This window comes from Eumetopias jubatus, unplaced genomic scaffold (assembly GCF_037043125.1).
Source record: "Eumetopias jubatus isolate StellerSeaLion01/CBP00866 unplaced genomic scaffold, mEumJub1_p1.0 scaffold_5, whole genome shotgun sequence".
NCBI lineage: Eukaryota > Metazoa > Chordata > Mammalia > Carnivora > Otariidae > Eumetopias > Eumetopias jubatus.
In genome coordinates this window covers 32,856,247-32,878,034 of record NW_028274811.1, presented here as the reverse complement: position 1 = coordinate 32,878,034, position 21,788 = coordinate 32,856,247, and the positions used below count along the sequence as shown (strand labels likewise).

Genomic DNA, 21,788 nt, shown 5'->3' with positions numbered 1-21,788 from the left:
GGTTTCCTACCTGAAGCATTTGCCAGTTCACAAGCAGTGACCAAAAGGCCGAGCAACTGAGTGGTCAGTAGGACTGGAGAACAAAAATTGGAATTCAGAGCCCACCAAGAACAAGGGGCCCTGGGGAAACACCCCATTCACACTTCAACACAATTTCAACACAGTGTTGAAATTAAGAAAGGAAATACTAAAGGGACTTTTTCTGGCAGAAGGAAAATTATCCCAGATGGAAGCATGAAGAAGCAGAAAGGAATGAAGAGCAACAAAAAGGGTGGCTAAATCTAAATGAATATTGATTATATAAAACAATGATAAGAAGTTTTCTGGGGAAGGGCACCTGGGTAGCTCAATAGGTTGAGTGTCTGACTCTGGATCTCAGCTTGGGTCTTGATCTCAGCATTGTGAGTTTAGGGTCTCAAGGTTGTGCTGGGCTCCACACTGAGCATGGAGTCTACAGAAGAATAAGACTAAGACTAAGAAGAAAGAAAAGAAAAGAAAAGAATAGAGAAGAGAAGAGAAGAAAAGAAAAGAAAAGAAAAGAAAAGAAAGGAAGTTTTCTGGGAAATAAAGTATAGAGAAAGATCTAATAGTTTAAGATGACAACAGTAATATATAAGCTGAGAGGGCAATAAATGGAGAAATAGAGTTAAGGTGTTTTAAGATGATTTCATTGCCTAAGAACTGTAAAAAGTACATTAATAATTTAGGATGCACACTGCAAACAACAAAAAGAATTCTCAAAGAATGAACAACTAACAGGCTAATGGAATAAAAGGGAATTCTAAAAAATGCTTAAATAATCCAAAAGTAGGCAAGAAAGGAGTGAAAAAAGGAACATAGAACTGATAAGTCAGAGAAAACAAATTGTATCCTGGTATGTTTAAATTTAATTATATTAGTAATTAAGTGGTCAGATTAAGAGGTAAAGATTATCAGACTTAATTCTTTTAAAAAGTGTTTCATAAAAGACATATCTCTTAAATATAAGGGCACAGAAAACTTAAAAACAAAGGATAGCAATAGATACATGCAAATACTAACAAAAGAACTCTAGCATAACCACACTATATCTGAGAAAATAGACTTGAAGACAAGAAACCTTCCTAGAGATAAAAAGAGATATTTCATAGCGATAAAAGGGCCAATCTACCAGATGATATAAGCATCCTAAATGTATATGCACCAAATAGCATAGTCTCAAAAAATATAAGACAAAAATTGTCAGAACCAAAAAGAGAAAGACACATTCACAATCTTGGTTGGAAATTTTAACACTGCTCTCTCAGTAACAAAAGAACAAAAATACTAAACAATTCATTAATAACAATTAGATAAAATGGACAAATTCTGGAAACATACAAACTTTTAAAAATGCTCAAGCAGAAATAGGAAATCTGAATAGATCTATCAAAAGTAAAAAGATTGAGGGACACCTAGGTGGCTGGGTCAGTTAAGCATCTACCTTCAGCTCAGGTCATTATTCCAGAGTCCCAGGATCAAGCCCCTCATCAGGCTCCCTGCTCAGCAGGGAGTCTGCTTCTCCCTCTGCCTCTCACCCTGCTCATGCTCTCTCTCTCTCACTCTCAAATAAATGAATAAGACCTTTAAAAAAAGAAGAAGTAAAAAGATTGAACCAATAATCAGAAACCTCAGAAAAGAAAAGCCCAAAACCAGATGGCTTCAGTAGTAAATTTCACCAAATATTTAACGAAAAATTAACACCAATACTCCTCAAACTCTTCCAAAAAATTGACGAAGGAAAACTTCCTAACTCATTCTATAATGCCAACATTACCTTGATAACAAAACCAGAAAAAGACATCACAAGAAAAGAAAACTATGTAACAATATCCCTTGGGAATATAAATGCAAAAACCCTCAACAAAATACTAGCAAACAGAATCCAGCAGCATTTTGAAAGGATTATATACCATGATCAAATGGAATGTATCTCACTAATGCAAGTGTGGCTCAACATACAGAAATCTAACAATGCAATACACCACATTAATAGAATGAAGGGAGGGGGAAGCTACATGTTCATCTCAATTGATGCAGAAAAAACATTTCACAAAATTCAACACTGCTTTCATGATAAAAAAAAAAACTAAATAAACTAGGAATAGAACTTCCTCAGTATGATAAAAGGCATTTATGAAAACTCACAGCTAACATCATACACAATGGTGAAAGACTGAAATCTTTCCCCCTGAGGTTAGGAAAAGGCAAGAGTGCCCAGTTTCCCCAATTCTCTTCAACATGTACTAGGAGTTCTAGTAAGAGCAATTATGCAAGCAAAAGAAGTAAAAGGCATCCAAATTAGAAAGGAAGAAGTAAAACTATCTCTATTCATAGATGACATGATCTTGTATATGGAAAATCCTAAAGGATACACCAAAAAATGAACACATTCAGGAAAGTTGCAGAATACAAGATCAGCACATAAAAATCAATGTTAATAAAGAATGATCATAAACTGAAATTAAGAAAACAATTTCATTTACAATAACATCAAAAAGAATTAAAAACTTAGAAATAAATTTAACCAAGGAGATAAAAGACTTGTATACTGATAACTATAAAAGATTGCTAGAAGAAATTAAAGACCTAAATAAACAGAAAGACCTGTGGTGATCATGGATTGGAAGACTTAATATAGCTACAATGGTAATACTCCCCAAACTGATCTATAGATTCAATACAACCCCTATCAAAATCCCAAAGGCGGGCACCTGGGTGGTTCAGTTGGTTAAGCCACTGCCTTCGGCTCAGGTCATGATCCTGGAGTCCCGGGATCGAGTCCCGCATCGGGCTCCCTGCTCAGCGGGGAGTCTGCTTCTCCCTCTGACCCTCTTCCCTCTCGTGCTATCTCTCATTCTCTCTCTCAAATAAATAAAATCTTTAAAAAAAAATCCCAAAGGCATTTTTTATAGAACTGTAAAACCATAAATTAATATGTAATTGTAAGGGTTCCCAATACCCAAAACAATCTTGGAAAAGAACAAAGTTAGAAGACTCACACTTCCTGATACCAAAACTTCCTAAAGACCTACATAATCAAGACAGTGTGGCACTGGCATAAATATAGACATACAGATCACTAAATTAAGCCAAACATCTATGGACAATCGACTGTTTTTTATTGAATAAATTTGACATAAAGCACTGCATCTGTTTAAGGCACACAGTGTGTTACTTTGATACATTTATATATTGTAATATTATGGTCGATTAATATGGCCAAGACCATCTAATGAGGAAAGAATAGCCTCTCTAACAAATGGTGCTGGGACAACTGCATATCCATAGCAAAAGAATGAAACTGGACGCTTACCTTACTCCATATATAAAAATTAACTCAAATTGAGTCAAAGATCTAAACATGGGAGCCAACACCATAAAACTCTTAGAAGAAAACATAGGAGTAAATCTTCATAACCTTGGATTTGGCAATGGTTTCTTAAATGACACCAAAAGCACAAGCAAAAAGAAAAAAAAAAACAGATAAATTGGACTTCATCAAAATTAAAAACTTCTGTGCATCAAAAGATGTATCAAGAGAATAAAAAGACAACCCACAGAATGGGTAAAATTTCTGTTAACCATATATCTGATAAGTGTTATCGTATCCAGAATATATAAACTCAACAATAAAAACACAATGCAATTAAAAATGAGCAAATCCTTTGAGGAACCTGGCTAGCTCAGTTGGTGGAAACTGTGACTCTGGATCTCAGGGTTGTGAGTTAAGGCCCCACGAAGGGTATGGAGATTACTTAAAATCTTTAAGGGGCACCTGGGTGGCTCAGTTGGTTAAGTTAGGACTCTTGATTTCGGCTCAGGTCATGATCTCAGGGTCATGAGATTGAGCCACATATCAGGCTCTGTGCTGAATGTGGAGCCTGCTTAGGATTCTCTCTCTCTCTCTCCCACTCTGCCCTCCCCCAACCTCCACCCCCACCTGCCCCCCCACATGTGTGTGCTCTCTAAAAAAAAATTTTTAAATAAAAAAAAAATTTAAATCAAATCTTTGAAAAATAAAAAATAAAAGTGAGCAAAGGATTTAAGATTTTACTTATTTACTTGAGAGAGAGAGAGCGTGCACATGGGGGGGAGGGGCAGAGGGAGAGGAAGAGAATCTCAAGCAGACTCCCCACTGAGCACGGAGCCCCGACACAGGGCTTGATCTCACTACTCTAAGATCACGACCTGAGCCAAAACCAAAAGTCAGAGGCTTAACCAACTGAGGCACCCGGGTGCCCCAAAGGATTTAAATAGACCTTTCCCCAAAGAAGATATACAAATGATCAATAAGCACATGAAAAGACACTCAACATCACAAATCATTTGGGAAGTGTAAATCAAAATCACAATGAGATGTAATTCCACACTCATTAAGATGGCTACTATCAAAACACAGAAAACAAGTGCTGGCAAGGATGTGGAGAAATTGAAAAATGTGTGTACTGCTGGTGGGAGCATAAAAAGGTTCAGTCACTATGGAAAACAGTATGGCTGTTTTTCAGAAAGTGAAAAATAATATTAGCATATGATCCAGCAATAGCACTCCTGGGCATATACCCAAACATAATTTTTTTTTTAGATTTTATTTATTTATTTGACAGAGAGAAACACAGCGAGAGAGGGAACACAAGCAGGGGGTGTGGGAGAAGGAGAATCAGACTCCCCACAGAGCAAGGAGTCCATTGTGGGACTCGATCCCAGGACCCCCAGATCATGACCTGAACCGAAGGCAGATGCTTAAGGACTGAGCCACCCAGGCGCCCCCTGCCCAAACAGAATTTAAAGTAGGGCTTCAAAGAAATAGCTGCACATCCATATGTCCATAGCAGTATTATTCACAGAACCCAAAAGGTAGAAGCGATCCAAGTGTCCATAAGCAGATGAAAGGATAAACAAAATGTGATACATGCAGACAATGGAATATTATTCAGCCTTAAAAAGGAAAGAAATTCTGTCACAGGCTACAACATGGATGAACCATGAGGACATTATGCTAAGTGGCATAAATCAGTTACAAAAATATAAATTCACTATGACTCCTCTTGTCTGGGGAACCTCAAGTAGTCAAATTCACAGAAGCATCAAGGGGAACAGTAGATGCCAGGGGCAAGGTAGAGGGGGGTGTTGAGGAGTAGTTGTTTACTACGTAGAGAGTTTCAGGGAAGATGAAAAAGTTCTGGAGATTAGTTGCACAGCAACGTGATACGCTTAACACTACGGAACTAAACTACATAAGATGGTAACTTTTATGCTATGTGTATTTTACCACAATTTAAAATATTTTTTACTACAACTGTTAAATAAATTTTTTAAAATCCAAAAAAAATTGGGCAAAGTACTCAAACAGATACTTCTCCAAAGAAGATGTACAGGTGGCCAACAAAAACACAAAAAGATACTCCAACGTCACTAGTCATCAGGGAAATGCAGACGGAAACCACGATGAGATACCGCCTCATACCCACTAGGACATCAATCAGTAAAAAGGAAAAGGAATGCTGGGGCGCCTGGGTGGCTCGGTCGTTAAGTGTCTGCCTTTGGTTCAGGTTGTGATCCTGGGGTCCTGGGATCGAGCCCAGCGTGAAGCCTGCTTCTCCCTCTCCCACTCCCCCTGCTTGTGTTCCCTCTCTCACTGTGTCTCTCTCTGTCAAATAAATAAAATCTTAAAAAAAAAAAAAAAAGGAAAAGGAGTTTTAATGAGGACGTGGAAAAACAGAAAGCCTTACGCACTGGCAGCGGGAATTTAAAACATCTCAGCCACTATGGAAAACATTTTTACAGTTCTTCAAAAAGTTAAGCACAGAATTCGCATGTGAGGGAGCTAGTCTATTCCTAGGAACTGAAAACAGGTGTTCAAACAAACAAACAAAAAATTGTACACAAATGTTCACAGCAACATGATTCACAATACTCAGAAGGCAGAACAACCCAAATATCCATCAGCAGGTAAATGCATAAACAGACTGTGGTATATCCGTGCAGTGGAATGTTATCTGGTCCTAAAAAGGAATGAAGTATTGACGCATGCTAGAACATGGACGAACCTTGAAAACGTACGCTAAGTCAAAGAAGCCAGGCACAAAAGGCCACGTATTGTATGACTGAATTCACATGAAATACACAGAAGAGGCAAATCCATAGAAACAGAAAGCAAATCAGTGGTTGCCAGGGGCTGGAGGGAGGAGAGAATGGGGTGTGACTGCTAACGGGCACAGGGTTTCTTCTGGAGTGATGAAAAAGTTCTGGAAGTACAGAGTGGCAATGATTGCACACCACGTGAATGTACTTAAATTCCACTGAATCACACACTCCAGAATGGCTAAAACGGAATATTATGTATACTTTACCACAATAAAAAGTTATTAAGGATGTACAAGACTTGCACAACACAATTAAAAGACTTGACCTTATCTACACATACAGAACATGACAACCACCAGCTGCAGAATGGACTTTCTTTTCAAGCCCACATGAAACATCTACTAAAATTATGCATCTCAAGAACATGCACCCAGCCCTCCGTCAGCAGCCTTACTACCTCCCTCTCTGACCGGAGCTGTTTCTGGAGCCCTCACAGGCCCCACGTTTCTGAGATGCCGAAGAGCCACCGAGAGCAGAGGGGAGAGCTCTGCTCCCGCGGGGGGCCTCTCGAGAGCTCACAGAACTGCAGCAAGCCCTGGGCTACCTGTGGTCTCCTGAAGCCACAGGAAGTGTGTGATGGGCAATCTGAGATTTAGTGAGGTAAGTAACTTGCCCCAGGTCATACAGCTGTTGTGTGGGGAAATACAGGGAACTCTGACCCAGAACCCTTTCTCTTGATCCTTTTGCAATACTGCCTCAAGAGAGAATGCGGGGATCCTCAAGGTCTATTGGCTGCTGATACCACCACCCTGTCCCACCCACTTCTGCTCTGGGAAGGGGCTGATGTTTCTTTTCAGCCACAGGCAATGATGTGGGGCAGGGGGGTGGGGGGGTGCAGCTAAGGCCCACCCAGCTTAGGGGTATCCGTGGCCTGAGGGGTCACTGGGTAGGGGCTACTGCCGTTCTTAACCATGGAGCAGGCTTTCCAGAACTTGGCACGGCTGCAACTGGGTCTTGAGGTTGCCCTCAAGCTAGGCCAAGGATGGGGCTAGGGGACAGGGGGCATGTTTAGGGCTCCTTTTGAGGTATGCTAGCAACACCTGCTCTCCATAAACAGAGTGAGCCACCTTGGGAGAACATTAGCTGGTTGATGGGCGGTAGCTCTGGTGACATTCCCATGGAGTATACACATCTTCTCGCGTGTTCCACGCTCAGGCTGCCAACCCAGGCAGACACATGGAAGTCGTCACAGGATGACTCTTTATGCCGAGGTCACCAAGGCTGTCACCCTTGCCAGGCCAGGTGTCCCACTGTACCCAAGCCTGCTGAGGTTGCCATCAGGCTGCAGTCTTCATATTGGTGACCCTCCAGGGATCTGGAGGCTAGGCCTTGGGGCTCTCCATTATTCAAATTTTAATATCAGTAATGCATACCACTGTTACTCTTATGTAATGACATTATTCATAATAAAATCCCCACTAGGTGCCAGACCCTGACACTTGGTGTTGTGCCTATTAATTCTCTCCGGTCTGCCCAGGACCCTTGTCAGGAAATCATTATTCCCACCTGACACGCAGAGAGGCCCAGTGTCACAGAGCTTCCACATGGAGGCAAGAGTAGGACCTGAACTTGGGTTTGTCCTAGCTCTTCCTTTCACTCTGTGCCCTGGGCTTTCTTGGTTAACTCCAGAACCAGACTTGCTGGCCTGTTGTCCCCAGGAGTTAATGAAAGATCCCCAACCCAACAGAGGGACTCTGAGCACCACTAGGTGAGCAATGACAGGGCAGTGACTGGTAGGGCCAGATGAGGTGATGGGGAACACAGAAGGGGAACATGGAGATGGGGGGTCTGGGCTCACAGGGCATGCACACCACCAGCTACACTTACCACCTGAAGGAGGGCAAGAGAGCCCAAAGAGGGGGGTCCCCGGAGCAGATGGAGGAAAGAAGAAGGAGTTACTGAGCCACAAGCAAACTGAGGAAGCCCAGGGCTGAGAGAATATAGCCTCATAGCCTGGAGCACCCACCTGTCACATCACTGTTTGCCTGGTGGTGGGAGGTCATGACCTACCATTTGATGGGTAGGGGCTGCCTGGGCCAAGGAGGGCCACATTCAAACTTGTAGGACAGAGTAGCCCCAGGAGTGGCTCTTGTAGGTAGGGGTAGAGCATGAGATTTTTTAGCAATGCCTGGAGTCGACACAGCTGTGGGCGGGGGGCACATCTTATCTAGCAGACCCTAATTCCCCTGTGCCTCAGCTGTTCTTACTGTCCTGCTTGGGGGCAGGGACCCAGGCAGATCTCAGATAGATAAAGACAGGGCCAAGTCTAGAAGCCAAGTTGCCCAACTCCCAGGTCTGCCTAAAGAACCATGGCCAGAAAGCAGGTGTCAGGAAGGGGGCTGGAGAAAGGGCGAGCCCCAGGACAACATGGGGTGGGTTACTGAGAGGATGTGCCCCTTTCCTGCCTCCCCCAACTCACATGTCCGTGCAGGTCCGTGTTGAGCAGCATCAGAGCACAGGTGAGTGTGTGGATCCCATCTAAATCAGAGATGGTGGCACCCTCAGTGTGAGGACCCAGTTCTCCAAACCCAGCCACCCAACTGTCTCCTGACAGAGCCAACCTGGTAGCCTTGGAGACAGGAAGAGGCCAGCCACCAGCCAAATGCACCTCAGGGCCCAGGACCTATGGGATGCTCCCTGCCCCACACCCACCACAGCACCAGAGTCACTTGCCTGCCCCAGGTCAGGGCCAACCCCTCCCCTCAGAGGGGACCTGAGCACCCTGGGCCTGCTATAGGCCAGACTCCTGCCTCCCGTGACCAAACTCAGCTTGACACTCAAGACCCAAGAGTGGCTCTGGGTCCTGGACTATGTCCCTACCGTGGCCTGTGTCTCCTCCAGTAACTGGCCTCATCCCCCTGGTCCTGGACTCAGGTCCATCCACAGGGAAAGTCCTGCTGCTAAGTGGACTAAGAGGGCCCCACCCCAGGCCTCCACACCAGGACTCCCACCACACCAAGAATCAGCATCGCGATGGGGACCAGGGAGAACTTAACACCACAAGACCAAATCTAGGACAGAGGACTTCCAGGCAGGGAAAATGACCACAGGCAAGACATTTGGAAGGTCTCTCGTCCAGCAAGCAGACCCCATTCCAGGTGCCACAGTTCCTGTATTCCATGTATAGTGAGCAGGACAGAAGTGGCAGTTGGCGGGGGTGGGGGGGAAGTCGGGGCCCCACGGAGCAGCAGGTAGGGCAGGCAGCCATACCTTCCGAGGTGCTGTCCTCCGGGTTGCACTGACAGTATCGGCGGGAGAAGTGCGTCAGGACCCGCTCACGCTCCTGCGTCTCCCCCATCAGCGGGAAGGCCTTCAGGAAGGTTCTGGAGGGCAATTCAAGGATGCTGACGACCTCTAGAGTCCCTGAGTCAGTATGGATCCTCACCCAGGACAGGAATCCCCTCCACCACGTGCACGCGCACACACACGCACACACGAGCGCGCGCACACGCACATGCACACACGCACGAGCGCGCGCGCGCGCGCACACGCACCACATAAACCCGCCGGAGGGAGCCAGGGCTTCCGTGCCCCAGCACCTTCCCCAGGATAGCTTCTGGGGTGTGGAGGCTAGGGGGCTTTAGAATTTCAGCCCTCAATGCCCTCCAGGAAGTAGGCAGGGGACAGAGTGTGAAGAACAAAGGCAGATGAGCCCCTCAGTGCTGCCCTCAGCCCTTCTTCAGGATAAATGCCCACTTCTCTCTCCCTCCTCTCTGGCGAGGCCTGCACAGGCCACACCTGCCCCCCCCCCCCCCGACTGCTCCTCCTCAGTCATTCCTGCTCCTCACCAGATGTGCCACCAGCCAAGCCCCAAGCCCCACCTAGGCCTCCCTCAGCCTTCCCCCACCCCAAGTCCGAACTGCCAGCGACTTGTTCTTCATCCTTGATCTCAAACCATCCTCCTCCTCTGCCCTCATCATGTGCCCAGCACACTCAGACCTGGGCACCCCTGCACCTCCCCGATGCATCCTCCCTGCAGACACTGAGTGGCCTTTCTAAACACACATGCAGTTGAGACTCACCCTGGCTTAAAACCTGTCATTGGCTCCCCAGAGCACTCAGCATAGCACCAAGCTCCTCCTGCTCTGTCCTTCCCAGGACATGTTCCCACCACCCTCCTGTCCCTCCACCCTCACCCTCACCTGCCTCCCACACCATATTCACACCCGGGACAGGACAGGCACCTTCACCACTCCATGCCTCTGGGGAGGCTGAAGCTGTCTGCAAGGACCTTCCCTCCCCTCCTAGGCAGCCCTGCCCCCCTCTCCTGGCCCACTTCAAAAGCCACTGGCTCTCAGGGGCCCTAGGAGTTGATCTCAAAACCACAGGGGCTGGGAGATGGGGCCTAGGCACACTTCTTAGAAAGAAAAACTATAAACTGAGCGAATTTGAGCCTCTAGCTGTCCAGGGTTCCTGAGACTAGTTCATTCCTAATTTCACTATGGTTCATTTGATTTCTGGAAAGCCCACTTTGCTTTATGCTCTCTCATGCTGCTCCTAAGACACCCTGGGCCCTATGAGCCCATCTTGGCCAGCCCTTACCTTCTGAGGCCTCCCAAGGCATCCCAAACTACAGACCACGCCCTTCCTCAATCCCAGTCAGTTAACAGCCATACAGAAACACGCTGTCTGCCATCTAGCCCCCCCTTTCCCCACCCTGGTCTTTCCTGTTCCCTGTTCTCTTCCTCCCATCTGGCACCCAGCTCTGCCCCTCCCTCCTCTAACCACACTCCACTAGGACTTTTTAAAATCCATCCCCCGTCCCAGCCTTGACCTGTCCTATCTACAAATCATCCATCCCAGCTCCCACTCGCCAGTCCAAACATTCCTTCCCCAAGTGTCCTCACCAAGCCCCAATGCAACACAGCCACCACCAAATTCTGAGGCGGCCCCCAGGGTCAGCCTCACCACTGCCTACCCACTCCCCTGCTCTTTGGAACCACCCATCCCTCTACTCAATCCTCTGGATGACCCCTCACGCCAATCTTTCCTTTGGCACCACTGCCCACCTCAGGCCTATCCTCTCCCACCAGACCATCTTCAGAAGCCTGCATGCCTCCAGATCAAAGGCCACCAGCACTACCCCCCAAAATACTGCTTTATACCCAGAACCTTCTGTGGCTCCCCAGTGCCTTTGCGGTTGAGCCTAAATCTACCGGGCTGGCATACAAGGTTCTCCAGCACAGCACCCAGGCCTCTGACCACAACCTGACCCACTGAACATCTTCTCCCACCACTCTCCCTCATCCCAAAGCAAACTTCAGACTCAGCTCAGGATAGAGCAGCAGACCAACACCTCCCCTGAGAACCTGAGATAAGCCAGACAGAATACATCTCTCTTAAGCTCTCTGGAAGCCACTGGTGCCACAAGGACCACAGGGCTAGACTTCTGGAGAGGAGAGAGCTGAGGTGAGGCGTTCATCTATAGCTGCTTTTTCCTTGGGGGCATTGCTGATTACGGGCAAAGGCAAGAGGCAGAAGACTTGGTGGCTTCAGAGAACTGAAGACACAAACCTGGAGACCTAAGGGACTGTGAATATACAGCCAGTTTTCCCTTTGAGACGTCTGCCAAATTCTGAAGATGTGAGGGGCAGGATGCTAAAAAGCTAAGCAGAAAGCCTCTGAGAAGTAGAGGGACTGGGTTTGGTTTGGTTTTGTTTTGTTTTGTTTTGTTTTGTTTTGTTTTGTTTTGTTTTGTTTTGTTTTGTTTTGTTTTTTGACACTCTTGCCACACTGAGGAAACACAATTAGGATTCAGGACCCACCAAAGGAAGAGGCCCCAGTGAACACACTAGACTTCTAGTGGAAAGCCGACGGGGGAACCCCTGAGTTTACCAAACTTCGGTGCAGCCTTTCCTCAGCTCAGCTGTGGTTGGATTAGGAGTGCAACCCCTGCCCCCCTCTAACTGCCTAGCAAAGGACAAGGTAAACCCTCACTGGAGGAAGATATAATAATCTAGAGCCTAATTCTATACAAAATACACAGCATCTAATAAAAACAGTACTGGGTTGCAGAGAGACAGGATGTATGACACAAAACTAAGAGAAGAGACAACAAACGCAGATACAGAGGAGTCCAGTGATACAGATATTGGAATGAGCAGGCTTTGAAACAAGGACTTGGAAATAACTAGGCTTAATATGTTCAAAAAGAGAGGGAAAGATGGAGCAAATGAGTGAAAAGATGAGAAATTCCCCCAGAGAGTTAGAACCCTATTTTGTTTTAATTTTAACAAAATGAAAATTCTAGAACTGAAAAACATAATAAAAAGTAAAAACTCAGTAAGTGGACTTAACAGCATATTAGACACAGGAAAAAAAGGGTAAGTGAACTAAAAGCAGGTCAACAGAAAATATCCCAAGTGAAGTAGAGAAACAAGAATGGAAAATACATTTTTTAAAGTGTAAGAGACATGTGTGTGGGACACAGAAGATCTAACATTTGGGGACCACCCCCCACTTAGCTCAGAGATCACTGTGCCCCCCCGACACCCCGAGGACTGCGGCATGCTGTCTCCTGTGAGCCCTGCCACCAGGGGCTGCTAGACACTGGGCTGCGCTCTATTCCACACACACACACACACACACACACACACACACACACACACACACACACACACACCCCAGGGCCTGCACCTGACCCTCCTGAAGGCTACTGTCTGCATCCAAACACCAAGAGGACCTGAGGTCAAATCCCATTTTTGCCATCTCCTCCCTCAGTGACTGCAGGGAATCACTTCACCTAATGGCTGGTTCTTCATTTGTGAACAGAATGATAACACCTACCTTCCAGGGGTGTAGTTAGGCTAAGTCAGAAGGGTGCGGAAAGACCTATTGCCTCTGGCAAACAGGAAGTGCTCCATGCAGGCAAGCCCTTTGCCCTTCGGCTCCCAAAGCCTCTAGACGGCATTCCCACCTTCCTACGCTCAGCCCACCGCAGAGCCAGGACTCACTGGGGCCCCGGGCTGCTGCCGTGCTCATGGCCCCTTCTCTACAGCCTTCCCGGGGAGGGTCGAGACACTCGCCCAAGATTGCACAAGCAAGTTTATGACAGAGCTAGCATGAGAATCCAGATGTGTGGCCTGTACCCCGTGGGGACACCGCCCCATCCCAGCCCCACTGACCTGAGCGCTCGGTCCAGAGTCAGGCCCGAGAAGTCGAAGAAGCTGAGATACTCCCCGGCCACCAGCCTGCTGAACTCATTGCTGTCAGGAGAGCATGAGGTGTCCGTTAGAAGAGAGCACTGCCACCAACAGGGGCACATGGGCAGTGAGCCCGGGGGCACCCTGACCCACCCACCCGACCTGCCTGTCCCTAGGCTGCCTCCCCCTGCCGGCCGGCTGGGCTCTGACAGTCCAGCCTGCCTTGGGTTGGCAGGTCTGGAAGGCTTCCTAAAGGAGATAATGTCTCTGTGAAGACAGCAGACCTATAATATAGGCCAGTAAGAGCCAGGGAGGTGAAGGGAGTAGGGGGAGGGGTGATGCAAAGTGTCCCCAGTAGAGGAGACTGCACATGTCCAAGTAGCTACCAGCAGGGCCATGTGGCCAGAGCCAGAGAGCAGGACCGGTGACAGCGCGAGATGAGGTACGGAGCAGGGCCCGAGGGCCAAGCGAAGGATCAGTAGTGTTCGGGAAGGGTGTGAAGAAGGGAGGAGTTGAGCGAGCGGGTCAGATCTGTGTGTGCAACATGCCCACTGAGTGGAGACTTCTGGGGGCTGCAGGGGCGGGTTCCCGGAGAGACAGAGAATTTGGGGAGGGGAGGAATTTCAGAAGCAGAATCCATGGGCAAGGGAATGGTGCAGTGCATGACCCAGGAGGTGGGCCTGGGGGGAGGTGTCCAGAGCTGGACATCAGGTGGGGCTGGATGTACCCACGTGAGAGATGTCAGCTGGTTAATGACTTGGAGGACGGCGATGAGCCCATGTGAGAGGAGGGGGCAGACCCAGGACGGAGATCAGAGGAAGCCCCTCTTAGGGCGGAGGCCAACTGAGGAGAGAGAGGGGGCCACTGAAGGGGACTGAGGAACAGCAGCTGGAGAGAGTTAGGGATGCAGTGTCCCAGAGGCCGAGAGAGAGAGAGAGAGAGAGAGAGAGTGTGTGTGTTTTGAGAAGATTGGAGTGATGAATTCTTGCCGGAAAAGAGAATGAATTTCCACCTGAACCTACCCAAGCCCGGAGCTCTCCCTCCTATTTACAGAAGACTTGGGACTGGGGAAATAGGGAAAGCGTGACATAACTCCATGGGGACACCAAATCCAAATCGTGGAAAATTCTTCCTGACCAACGGCTCCATTTCTTCAACAGATACATGGCCTTAAGAAAAAGGAGGCAGCCTGGCAGACTATTGATTAAGAGACATAACAGGAAAAAGAGAAAGAGAGAGACCTGAGAGACTCGAGAGACTCAAGAGACATATTGGCCAAAGGTAAAGCATGTATCTTGTTTGCATCCTGATATGAAGAAGCATTTCTGAGACAGAATATTAAACTAAGACTAAATGTTAGAGATTCTATGGAATTTTTGTCGGTTTTCTTAAAAATTATAATGGAATGGTGATTATATTTAAAAATCCTTATCAGTTAGAGACACATACTAAAGTATTTATGGATCAAATGATAGAGTGCCTAAAACATGCCTTAAAATATTCCAGCAAAATGGTGGGGGGGAGGGGATGTTGTTAACTTTGAAGCTGAGTAATGGGTTATGTGGAGGTTTAATATATTTTTTCTGTTTTTGTGTATGGCTGAAATTTCCATAATAAAAATTTTACTTAAGGAAAAAGAAAGGAGTGGGGTGTGTCTGCGATATTGAGGAGCGGTAAACTGAGGCCAAGTAGCAGCCACCGGATTCAAAGACAAAGGCTGCTAACTTGGCCCTGGCCTAGACCAGCTGCTGAAGGCAGAGGGTGGGGGAGAAGCCTGCCCCAGGGGCTGAATGTGGAGAGGGGGAGTGGACCGAGGCCACCCAGGGCAGAAAACTCAAGAATTCTGGCTGCCAAGGGGCTGGGGGAGTTGAGGAAGAATTCTTGTTTTCAGATGGGAGAGACTTAGGCGCCGTTAAGTGTTGATGGCTGCTCTTGTAGAGGAGAGGCTGAAGGACTGGAGGGTGCAGATCAACCATAACCTAGGCTCCGGGAGAATGTCATTTGCTTGGGGGCGGGGGACGCAGCCCAGTGGGAGAGGTAGGGCTTTGAAGTCAGATGTGATGTCTGGGCTGGGGCTGGGAGGCAGGCCGGAGCAACGTGGAAGCTGAGAAGCAGAGAGGAGGAAGGGGGGAGAGAAACCAGGGAAGGGTCCCAAGCAGAGCTGGCCTCAGCTTTTTCAGTCAGTTTCGACTTGGGGCCTAGGGGCTAGACTGCCCCTTTGCCTTGAGAGCGGTGACTGCCTCCCCAATCCCAGAACCTAAATGTGGGGATGGAAGGCCCCCTGGAGGAAGAGCAAAGGCAGGTGGCCATGCTGATAGTCAGAAACACTCGGGGTGTACCTGCCGATTCCCTCAGTCTCAGAGGCCCTGCCTGTCCCCCCACCCCGCTCCACCCCCGCACCCTCCCCAGCACTCCCATCTGGCTAGTTCCCTTTCCCCAGTCCCAAGGCCAGGGTTGTGCTTTGGCAGCTTCAGCCCCCTGAGCCAGTCCCAACAGACTGAGAATGGGGTCTAATGGGGGCCAGGAACCCAGCCCAGGCCCAGGTTCTCCTCCTCCCGGCCCCGCCCCCCTGCTCTGTCCTCACTACCGTCATCCTGGTCCCATAACCCCAGGCCACATTGCACCCCCCAGCCCCGAGGGACCGCCCCGCCACCACCTCCCCTCCCCAAGAGCATGGGCCTTCGCCCAGGCAGCCCAGAAAGGAAACAGATTTAGGGCAAGACCAGGAATGAGGACAGTGGCAGGAGGTGGAGCTCTGGGGGACTATTGGGAGCACCCCAGGCATCAGACCTCCCCCCCAGACAGAAGTCACCCACACCTCCTGCAGGCTGAGGAAGACACAGGGTTTGCTCGGGGTGGTGGGGTACGGGAGACGACTCACTTCTTGCCTAGCTGCCGGGCGACGTCACAGCGCTGAAAGCCCTCGAGGTGGTAGAGGCGGCGGGCCAGCCGGCGGGCGGCCTCACTGACCCCCTGGCACCCGTTGGCCAGTGCGTCCGTGCTGCCAGGCTCCAGCCCCTCCGAGCTGCTCAGCTCCAAGTCCGAGTCTGAAAAGCCATCCTTTAGCCTGGGGTCGCTGCACAGGGAAGGTCGGGGCAGAGAGAAGGGGATCAGAGGTCCAAGGCCAGAGCCCAGGAAGAGGCTGGGACATCTCCCCAGGCCTCTGAAAACCCACGCAGGGCCCAGAGCAGGGGGAGAAGCTCCACTGCATCAGGAGGGAATCAAGTCGGACTTTTAGAAGAGCCCCTCAATGAAATCACTACAAGCTACACAACCCACAGAGCAAACCTCCCGGGCCCCACCAGGGCTGGAAAGGCCTGGAAGGGCAGAGTGGAACCTCAGGACCGGGAGTCTGGGTGCAGAGGAGAAGGACGCCACGACCTTGGAGAGGGCGTGTTCCTCCGGGCACTGGGTTGCCCTGACCTGCTGTGCCTCCTCTCAGCCTCAGTTTCCCCATCCGCTCAAAGGTCCCCCCGGTTCCCAGCCTAGGCTCTGCCTTACCTGGCTGACTTCAGCAACCTGTCTGTGTCCTCCTCTTCCTCCTCCTCGTCTTCCTCGCCCCCACCTGGACCCCGGGGTCCCTCTTCATGGAAGCCATTGGGCACGGCCGTGAGAGACAGGCGGCTCAGGACGTTCTCTGATCGGCTGCTGGAGATGGAGCACCGCAGGGGGCTGCCCAGCTCCCCCCCACCACCAGCCGCCCCCATGTCCCCCTCAGACCCCATGTCCGCAGTGCCCAAGCCAGCCTCCGGCTCAGGGCTATCACGGGCCCGCTGCTGGATGAGGGGTGTCAGGGGGGCCTCGAAGCTGACGCAGCTGTCACTCTCGTCCGTGAGGCTCAGCACATCCAGGGAGTCAAGGCTGCAGTACTGGGTGCCCCGCAGCAGCTCTGACTCCACAATCTTCTCAAACGTGGCACTGAAGCCGTCCCGCACATCCGGCTCTCCGCGGCTGCCCAGCCTGTGGGATGCAAGGACCGGTCACCATCCCGCTGTGGGGACCCCGCTACAGGGGCCGGGACGGCGCCAGTCTGCGTCTGGGAGCTCCTCGGGGGCAGGAGCAGGCATGGACTGTGTCCTGTTTATTCTTTCAGCCCATACTTGCTGGGCACTGGGTGCCAGACGCTGGGCTGGCTACTAAGGTACAGCGATGAAAAGAGACAGGCGTGGTCCTCCCCAGTGCCCACCCTGTGCCTGGCCCAGAGTAGGCATCGTTTCTTTGTCTAAATGAATGAATGGGAGGCCTCTTCTTCCACTGTGGCCCCGGGGGCTCTGCCTCCAGCCTTCCCAGAGCCATGTGGATATCCCCCAGCACAACTAGGGTCATGCTGGGTCAAATTTTTGCTGTCCCCACAGCCTGGGAGGCTCTTGGCGTGGCCGGCCACACTGCAGCTCTCAGGCTTGGCCTTGATGTCACCTCCTCAGAAGGACTGAGGAAGGCAGGAGCACGTCACTCACCCCACTCGCCCCTCTCCTTATTCTCCAACCTCAGGGTATCTCCCGACTTCCTTCCAGCCCCCGTCAGCATGCCGCACGGTGTGTTCCCTGTTTCCCATCTGTTCCCCAGTCCCACCCCCCAACAAGGCCAGGGAACACCGAGCACACAGTACATGCTCAGGAAACCCTGCTGAATGGTGCACTGGTTGAACGCACAGATGTTTGTCAGCCCCCTGGCCCACCACACCGCCGAAGCCACTGCAGGGCCCTGGCTGCCCCGGCAAGAGGCCTTTGGGCTGGCAGTTCTTCTGCCGCAGTGCTCTTCCCTCACGCTGAAGCCCTCCTTCCTCATCCTTTTCTCCATGAGGTCGGCCCTGAGGACCCTATTTATAACCGGGACCCACCTCCAAACACCTCAGCCCCTTTTTCCTACTTCATTTTTTCTGAAGCACTTACCCCCCCTTCCTATGTACTACATAATTATTACTTTTATGATTTATTATCTACCCTCCCCCAGACCATAAGCTCCATGACCGTAGGAACTTTTGTATGTTCTGTTCACTGATGGACCCCCAGCCCCTAGAAGAGAGCATCACACGGAGATAAACTGAGGCATCCCGGGAGGATTTGTACCCACTGGGGGGACGCACAGGGAGGAGAGGTAAGGAAGAAGACACAGTTAAAGAGCGAGATCAAGAGATCCAGACCCCTGCCCTTGGGGGAGCTCTCATCTCGCTATCAGAGCCATGAATGGTCTCCCTCACTCCACTATCTCCCACCCTCTCATGCACCTGAGCAGACCTGAGAGGTGGTTCTGATAGAGGCTTAAAGACCATTAGCCCAATCTCCAAACTTCCATCTGCCCCCACCTTCAGCCATCTCCCATAAATATGCCACCTAAACACCAAGAGTACGCTCCAAGAAGTCCCAGACCCTTGACCCACTACCAGCCAGGTGGCTTCCCTAGGACCTGTCTGGATGGAAACACTCACGGCCACAGGATACCTGGTACACACAGGCACCCAGCCTCACGTACTCACATTCCTATCCGCAGAGCTAGCCACACTCAGCCCTAGACCTGGACGTGCAGACCCAAGTGTGTATCCACAGCTGCACAGGCCAGGCACACACAACCCCCTCCACACACACACACAAAACCACACAGACCTATGCACATCCACCTGTTCACACATTCCTATATCCACAACCATGCACAGGGCCAGACATACATGTGCATGCCACCTGTGCACTCTTGCTTGTCCAGGCCAGGACCCACAGCTGTGCACACTAAGACTTCTATAGACTTTCTTTCTCAGCCCACCCTGAGGTCTTCTAGACATTCACCTGTCCCATCCCCTCCTCCTCATCCAACTAGCACCTCCAAGACATGCAGGTCTCTCCATCTCCTGCTGAGGATAATAGAAATGGGGCTGTAACTCCAGTAAGCAGGACTGAAGTGAGATTCCTGGTAGAACCTCCAGAGGGTACTCAAGTGAGAGGTATCCAGCAGGGATTAATCTACAGAGCCTACTCTTCTGAGGTCAGTTACAGAATTGGGAGATCTTCATCTCCGGGAAACAAAGGGATGAACCAGATGACCTTCCACATCCAAGCATTTTGGAACTCTACTGCCCAGGCTGGGATGGAGGGTGTGTGGTCCTCTAAACCCACACAGATACAGCCCATGATGGTTTGGAGGGCTTTGGGGGTGGGAGGCACAACAGGCCTGCTGGCCTTTGAAATCTAATGGCTCTATCCTTCCAAAACACCCAGAAGCTGGACAAAACAGGAATATGAAATTCCCATTTTATGGAGGAGAAAAACAAGAACCAGAGAGGTAAGTGGCTAGACCCAGGCCACATAACACTGGAGCAGCAAAATGTAGTGAGCCCCCAACCCAAGGCACCCACTTACCCCAGCTGAAGGTCCTCAGTGTCCAGACAGAGATTCCCGGAAGCATTGTCCCCCTCTGCCAGCCCACCAGCCCTCCAGGGCCTGGACTCTGCAGAATCTTCTAGAATATTTGAGTCTGGCCCCAGGACTAGGCCATTGGTGAAGGAAAGGCCAAGGCTGAGGCCATGGAGGGCCATGTCCGGGCCCTGTGTGGACTCCTCAGTGTCCACCAGAGTGCCCCTCATCTCATGCCCTGGGCTGTTGTAGCTACTGTTCAGGTCCTGACTGTGTGCCATTCCATTCTGGACCCCAGGTTCTTCCTCAGGCTCCAAGCTGGGGTCCCAGGCAGCACCACCTTCCCCAGGTAGTACAGATGGAAGCTTCTCCTCATTCATGGTAGCCGCTACTTCCTCCCCGTGCTGACTGCTCCTGGGACTCCCCTAGATCTGGAGGCAAATGAAGAGATGAAGAGGTGAGTCAGACAGGGCAGGTGCTGAGGGGTCTAAAGCCGAGCAGAACCAGCACCAGGCAACCTGCCTGGGGACAGGAGGATGGCGGAGATGACCTCAGGACCTCCTGGCTGGAATGTGGGTTTGGGCTGTGGTGTCCTCAGGCAGTAGCCCTGCTCAGGCCAGCCCCACTCACCTCTCCCCTGACCCGCATTCACCCCGTGTGCCCCAGTCCTGCCTTCCCTGTTACCTCTTACGTGTCTCTGTTGTGCCCTCCGGAATCCACCAAAGCCCTGTGAGAAAGATCCAGGTTGGGAGGAGCTAGGGAAGGGTCCAGGACTTCTCCAAACCCCATCCCTTTCCTGCTGGTGTGTGAGGCAGACAAAGCTCCAGGCTGACAGCAGCCAGTCCCCTTGTTTCTTTCCATGTTCTCACCCTAACTCCAGGAGCCAGAAAAGAGTGTATCTGTGGGTGAATGGAGGGAACTGAGCTGGGGCTGCCTTTATAGGGAGATTTAAGAGAGGAGGCAAAGAAGTCAACAAAAGTGCAGCTTCCTCAGAACCAAACGCCAACCCAGAGAAACCAACCTGAGGCCCCGTGGCGGCCATCCCCAGGCCCAGCATGAGGCGCTGTCCAGGGTGCTGGGCGGGTGAGGCGCCATCCAGGACCCTCGCCTACAACCAGCGCGCCTTCCCCGCCAGGAGCCCAGCGTCCTGGCTGTGCAAGGAGAAAGGAGGAGGGCCCGGGGTTCCCCTCCACACCAGGGGCTCCCAGAGCTTACCCAGCCTTGAGAAGGGATGCCATGGAGCATTCTGGGGAGAGCACCGGAAGGGGAGCTGGGCCCTGCTCTGCCCGACTCACTGTGTGACCACCTGTGGGTCCAGGTTGGGCCTCCTTACTGCCCCAGCCAGGCCAGACCCACTCCCCTCCACCCTGCTTTGGGTCTGTACCTCCTCTTAAAATGAGGAGACACATTTCACCTGCCATCTCCATCCCTTCCGCCTTTTAAAGCTGATCAAAACCGGCCCACATTTCCCAGAGGCTTCCTGCCCAGATGAGAGGGCAGATGCAATGCGCTGCATTCTGGCTCCCCCTCAACCCTGTCTCTGCCCCTGGCCCCACCTAATGTAAGCTGTTTCTGCATCACCCCACCCTACCCATGACCTTTGTTATCAGGGATACAGACCAGCCCCGCCAAACAACTTCCTTCCTGCCTTCTTTAGGCCTCAGCTTCCTCCAATACCCCCAGGCTCTTCTGGAGAAAGGGTCCTGAGGGTTCAGGAGAGTCTGGAGGAGAGGGACTGGTCAGCCTTCTGGGCTGCAGCAGAATAAGTTGCAAGCACAGCAATAAGAATCCTTCTTTTACTTGCCTGGTCTGAAGTGTCACCTGAGGGACTTGTTAAAATACAGATTATGAGGTCTTCCCCCGAACCTCCTAAACTAGAATCTATAGGGGTCAGATACAGCACTCTGTTATTGTTTTAAAAAAAAAAAGTTCAGAAAACAGTGAGTTAGACTCCAAGAGGAAATTTCCCCTTAAAGAAGATGAGCCTGGATAGGAAGGTCAGTCTACTTCTCTGGGGGCTTCCAGGCCCTGGAGGGGAGATCTTCCACCACAGGACCACTTAAGATTCATTTAACACTCAGTTTTCACACATGGAGAAAAGAGGGCAGGGTAAGCAGGGATCTAGGGCCTGAGCCCA

The 21,788-nt window shown here is 50.4% G+C and overlaps 1 protein-coding gene across 2 annotated transcripts in view; it reads right to left on the bottom strand.

Annotated features, from left to right (window-relative positions):
• The window catches only part of PSD2 (pleckstrin and Sec7 domain containing 2), a 32,675-nt gene extending 12,605 nt beyond the window's left edge, over positions 1-20,070 (bottom strand). Inside the window, exons 1-7 of one of the 2 annotated variants that reach the window (XM_088023620.1) lie at positions 19,658-20,070; positions 16,809-17,267; positions 16,189-16,383; positions 13,290-13,370; positions 9,376-9,488; positions 8,585-8,643; positions 7,993-7,995 (exon numbers count right to left, since the gene is read on the bottom strand). In XM_088023620.1, the coding sequence (XP_087879746.1) occupies positions 7,993-7,995; positions 8,585-8,643; positions 9,376-9,488; positions 13,290-13,370; positions 16,189-16,383; positions 16,809-17,267; positions 19,658-20,031 (1,284 nt within the window). In that variant the 5' untranslated portion in view covers positions 20,032-20,070. The remainder of the gene's footprint in view (positions 1-7,992; positions 7,996-8,584; positions 8,644-9,375; positions 9,489-13,289; positions 13,371-16,188; positions 16,384-16,808; positions 17,268-19,657) is intronic. The other variant, XM_028103679.2, reaches the window with a different exon arrangement.
• Positions 20,071-21,788: the final 1,718 nt, after the last annotated feature.